General features: G+C 36.4%; 1 protein-coding gene across 3 annotated transcripts in view; it reads left to right on the forward strand.

Annotated features, from left to right (window-relative positions):
• Positions 1–6,000, forward strand: part of Znf280c (zinc finger protein 280C) — a 56,149-nt gene that overhangs the window by 31,716 nt on the left and 18,433 nt on the right. For all 3 annotated transcript variants that reach the window (XM_026784864.1, XM_026784866.1, XM_026784865.1), the window contains 3 exons: positions 2,512–2,669; positions 2,836–2,936; positions 3,540–3,686. In XM_026784864.1, coding sequence (XP_026640665.1) covers positions 2,512–2,669; positions 2,836–2,936; positions 3,540–3,686 — 406 coding nt within the window. The remainder of the gene's footprint in view (positions 1–2,511; positions 2,670–2,835; positions 2,937–3,539; positions 3,687–6,000) is intronic.

Genomic DNA, 6,000 nt, shown 5'->3' on the forward strand with positions numbered 1-6,000 from the left:
AGAACTGTGGTGTTCTTTGCAATTTCCAGATGAATAATGGTGCTGAGAACCTTAAGCTCATCAGTGCCTACAACTGTCTTGTGAAATGCCCATTAAATATTGCTTACTATTTCATTGGAGTATCTGTTTTTATGATATATTTTCAATTCTTTGCATACATATTTTGAGTTCTTTTTTCACTTTTCCTAGAGTACAATTAATTTTTTCCCTCCATGGAAACTGCTCTTTTGAAAAAAAAATCTTAAGTTTGCTCCCCTAAAATAATAGGTACATTCTATCAGGTTTGATTCCAAAAAAAGATTCATTGCTTTAGACTTAACACTCAAACCTACATTATACCTTTAATTGATTGTTTGCAGAGGAATAAAAAACTGACTCCTTCTAGATCCACACGAACCATCAGCATTCCCTGGGAAGTTGTATCTCCAGTGCACTGCACACATGACCTTCTGTCATTACTCATAGGACTACATGTCTGTGGGTCTATGTCTGACTGATGTCTGTTCTGTCTTCATCTACTTGCTTACTCTCTAGTTCACATATGTCTGTGGTGTGTGTGTGTGTGTGTGTGTGTGTGTGTGTGTGTGTGTGTGTGTGTGTGTGTGTGTGTGTGTGTTTGTCTGGTCAGACACTGACAGGAAATCCTTCCTAAGTTGCTCTCACCTTCATTCATTGAGGCAGGGTCTCTCAGTTGAACACAGTGCCCATCATTTAATCTAGTGTATTCTGGGGATCTGCAGTCTCTGCCTTTCCTGACCTGAAATGAGAATGTGGGACTGCATATGACTTATCATGTGTTATGTGGTGATTTTAGGATTCATTTGATATGCTTTAGATATTCATCATTATCCTGAGACATGAGTATTATCAGTCTAATTTCATGGCTAAAGAGCCTGAGACATTGGGAGGTTCAGTAACTTGAGAAGAGAGCACAGAAACTGAACTGTGCAATGCCAATAATCCCAGTACCTAGGATGCTGAGACTGTATGATTGTGAAACCATCCTGGGCTACCTAGAAACCCTGTCTCTAAAAAAGTAGATACTGTAGAATGTAATTATAACCAGGTATAAAGAACAGTGTTTTGAAGCCTGTAATCCCAGCACTCAGAAGGTAGAGGCAGGAGGATCAGCATTTCAACACAGGCATCAGCTATGTGATGAATTCAAGGCCAGCTTGGGCTACACGAGACTTTGTCTCAACAAGCAGAAATAAAGAGTGCTTTGGTAGTGGTGTGAATAGGAGATGAATGATCAAAACCTCCAAGATGATTGGTTCTCTAAACTGATAAGATTATTACTCAATTATACGATGGTTTTTATAGAGACTCAGTGATTTGTTATAAATAGTCAACCTAATCTTAAAATTGCTTTTGATTGTTGTTTCTCTTACTTCCTACCTTAGCCTCCCTAGCTCTACGATTACAGGTGTGAGCCGCCACACACACCAAAGTGTTTTGATTGATTGAGTTATTTTACTTTGAAATTCAGTTTGGTAAAGGCTTTAAAATAGGTTTGCCCAAAAAAAAAAAAATTATAGACAGCCAAAGTGGCATCTTTCTCTATCATTACCCTTGAAATCCACCAGCCATTTGCTTGAAGTTGAAATTGTCCCTTGTGCTCAGAAATGGGAAATGGTGGCACAGCCTGCAATGAGGGTACACACCTTTAATCCCATCACTCAGGAAGTGGAGGCAGACAGATCTCTGAGTTTGAGGACAGCTTGGTCTACAGAGAGAGTTCTAGGATAGCTAGGACTACACAGAGAACCCTGTCTCAAATAAAAGAAGAGAGGACGGAAGGGAGGGAGGAAGGAAGGGAGAGAGGAAGAATGAATGAATAAATTTTTTTAAAAAATTAAAAAAAAAATAAAAAAAAATAAAATAGGTTTGCCCATTTATATCATAAGCTTTGTCATGGAAAGGCAAAGTTCCTTCTCATAAGAAGCTCATTTATGAGAATGTAAAACTAAGCAAATGGAAGGTGTTACAAAGATTAACACACTGCAAGAAAAATAATACATTCTGCATTATAATTTTTGACATTGTGACAGATATCTAAGAGAAACAGTTTAAGGAAGAAAGAATTGTTTTCTTCATGGTTTCAGAGGTTCCAGTCCATGATTAGCTGGTGCCTGTTGCAAGGCAGAATCAACATAGAGGAAGGATATAGTGAAGGAAAGTCGTTTATCTTGGTAATTAAGAGGCATAGGAAGTGCCAGGGGCAAGGTCCCTCATATTAGGGCCCGCAACCAATGATCTACTTCCCTCAGCTAGGCCCTGCCTTCCAGTGATGCTGTTTTATTACGACTACACCACTGAATTAATACATTGATTAGATCAGAGCCTTCAGGATCCAGTCACTTCCCAAAAAGCTGACTCTAAGGACATAAATATAATATTTTGAATTCAGTCATGCAACAACATTTTAAAATTTTTAGGATCAGATAATTATTTGTGAACCTTTTGTTTTTATAAATCTGCATTTTGCACCTATTTTACTCTGATTTATAGGTTCATGAACCACATGAAACATCACTTGGAGCATGAGAAACAGAACAGTGAGTCCTGGGAAAGCCATACCACATGCCAGCACTGCTATCGGCAGTATCCCAACCCCTTTCAGCTACAGTGCCACATTGAAAGTACACACACTCCTCATGATTTTTCTAGTAAGTAACAGTTTTAATGAATTTGATTATCTGATTATTAGGGGAAACCTGTTCCTTTTACTACTCATAGTAGTAGTGTTACTGTATTATTTGATGTTATAATTTATACAAAATGAATCTTGTTTTCATTTGCATGTGAAAGTGGTATGTTTTTTTTCTCTTTCAGCTATTTGTAAAATCTGTGAATTGTCATTTGAAACAGAGCATATGCTTTTACAACATATGAAGGACACTCATAAGCCTGGTGAAATGCCATATATTTGCCAGGTATACACATTTATTGTATACTTCAGTGTTTGTTCAATGTCTGCATGCCATTAAATAGTATTTTTCCTTTTATTTCTGAAGCATTTAAATAAAATTAATTAGCATACTAAAATTGAAAAACCTCTGTGTTTAGTGAGATTTCCATTTGTTGGTAATTGTTCATACATGGGTATAATGGGCTAGATTTGGCCTTCTTGGCCATAGTTCTCTGACTACTGTAATAGAAATTGTCCAACTAGAGAATGACAAAGATGGGCTTATCATACAGGGAAGAATACAGATGTTTTGGAAAATAGGAAATATTTGAGAACTAAATATCTTTTGACCAGTGGTTTTTCAGAATTTGAAGTGACTCCCGGTATTAAGACAGCAACATAAAAATATACTGTCTCTGGCTTAGCCTGAAAAAAGAATAAGTGGGATCAGTGCTTGAAAATTTAAGTCAACATAAGGGATGATCGATCTGCAAAGAGGAATAAAATCTGTGTTTTAAAATATCCCTAGTGCAGAATGTTTTTCTAAACCAATGATATATCACTGCTAATGTGATGTAATTATATGCAAATTATAAAATTTTATATTGAGCTTAAGCTTTATTTCTAGGTTTGCCAATTTAGATCATCAATATTTTCTGATGTAGAAACTCACTTTCGATCATCCCATGAGAACACTAAGAACTTGCTGTGTCCATTTTGTCTCAAAGTTAGTAGAATGGCAACCCCTTATATGAATCATTACATGAAACATCAGGTGAGATTTAAACTTTCTTTCTTCATATTGTTTTATGGAAAAGATATACAGACTTAGAACATTCATTAAATTTATTCCAAGAAGACAAAATTGTTCCAAACGACGTTTGACAGTTTATGCTGATTTATGAAACACTCACTTCTTTTTCTTTCTCATTTTCAGGTAATTCTAAGGTCCATAATCTGAACTTTCTGAAAGCTATCACTAGAAATAGGAACCACAGAATGGGGGGGGAGGAGTAAATGAATGGAATATAAGTTGCATATTTTGGCATCCCAGATTACTAGGCATTGTGTCTTGTGGGTAATTTTGAAGAGTGTAGGAAAGGATTTTAACTGAGAAAGCGTAAAGACTTACAACCTTATGGTTTTGCTTTTCTTCAAATCTTTCCACTTACTAGTCCATTTTTTTGTTGCTGTTATGAGAAGACAAGTAATTGTCATCAGTGACCCAGGGTGGTTTCTAGTGGTAGCTGCCAAAAGAGGAAACAGTTGTGACTCTTATTACCAGATTTATAAACTGTGTCAGGGAACTATACTTAGGTTGTAACTTGCTTCCTACATGACTTTTGCTAGTTGTACTTTTTAATTTCTAAGATACCAGTATCAGTGCTTGCTCCTCTCTTGAGTTCTGATTTTGTATTCACCTACTCTTTCTTTTCTTTTCTTTCCTTTTCTTTTCTTTCGTTGTTGTTTGTTTGTTTGTTTGTTTGTTTAGAGATGGGGTTTCTCTGTAGCTTTGGAGCCTGTCCTGGAACTAGCACTTGTAGACCAGACTGGCCTCGAACTCAGAAATCCACCTGCCTGTCTCCCAAGTGCTGGGATTAAGGACTCGCACCACCACCACCCAGCCTCACCTAGTCTTTATATATCTCCTCCTTCCCTACTACCTTCCTCTTTCTCACCTATCCCTTTATTCTTAGTTCCTTTATTCCACTAGACAGTTTCATTTCTCTTTTTAGTACTTAGTTCTGGGTGGATTAATACAACTCTGGTCTGAGAGAGTGCTTTGAGGTTGATGCCTGGTATTCTTTATCCTTAATCTTTTTCTTTATTCTTTCACTGTAATAAACAAAACTGGCTGAATCAGCAAACCTGGGATACTTATGGAAATCATTGATATCCTATGAATACTCTCTTCGTCTGTTTAGGCATCTGTACCACTATAATGAACTGGATCAAATAATAATAAGTATTTATTTCTCACGGTTCTAAAGAAGGGAAAGTTGAAAATCAAGGCACCAAAAGAATTGGGTCTGGCAAGGGCCTGCTTCCTGATTCACAGATGCCCATGTTCTCACCATGTCCTCACATGGCAGAAGGGGCAAAACAGCTCTTTTATAAGGACACTATCCCACTGCCTCCATGATCTAATTGCCTTCTGAACATTCTACCTCCCAGTGACGTTACATTGGAGCTCAGGAATTCCATATAAGAATTCATATAAGAAAGATGACATTCATTAAGTTTAGTGTACCTAAGAGATAGACATTCAACAGGAAAGAGAAAAAAAATCTTTTCATAAGGCTTATCATGTATTTCTCAGGTATTTTCAGTTTGAAAGCCAGAGATGAGCAGTTTTAGTCTTGTAATGGAAATTACATTATTAATACACTAACAATAATTGAATTTGTAGTTTATTATTTGTTAAGATTTTTGTTGTATGGGGGCTGGAGAGATGGCTCAGTGTTTAAGAGCATTGCCTGCTCTTCCAAAGGTCCTGAGTTCAATTCCCAGCAACCACATGGTGGCTCACAACCATCTGTAAAGAGGTCTGGCGCCCTCTTCTGGCCTACAGACATACACACAGACAGAATATTGTATACATAATTAATAAATAAATAAATATTTTTTAAAAAAAAGATTTTTGTTGTATGTAACATTTTCCTAAAAGGAATATAATTTTTGGAATATTAGTTTGCATAATGTTTAAGAAATACTAAAGTTTTTAGATATGCTGAATATTTTCCTTAATTTCTTAGTAGTAAAATTACCAACTACTAATCATTTGCTTTATAATAACAGTGATGCTTTTATGTCCGTTTTATTTAACAGCTATCCTATGAAGTAAGTATATGATCATTTCCATTTTATAAAAGGGAAAACAGGGGCTGGAGAGCTGGCTCAGTGATTAAGAGCACTGGCTGCTCTTTCAGAGGTCCTTAGTTCAATTCCCAGCAATCACATGGGGTGGCTCACAACCATCTACAGTGGGATCTGATGCCCTCTTATGGCATAAAGGTATACATGTAGATAGAATATTCATACATAAAATAAATAAATAATTTTTTTTTTTCGAGACAGGGTTTCTCTGT

This window comes from Microtus ochrogaster, chromosome X, assembly GCF_000317375.1.
Source record: "Microtus ochrogaster isolate Prairie Vole_2 chromosome X, MicOch1.0, whole genome shotgun sequence".
NCBI classification, from domain to species: domain Eukaryota; kingdom Metazoa; phylum Chordata; class Mammalia; order Rodentia; family Cricetidae; genus Microtus; species Microtus ochrogaster.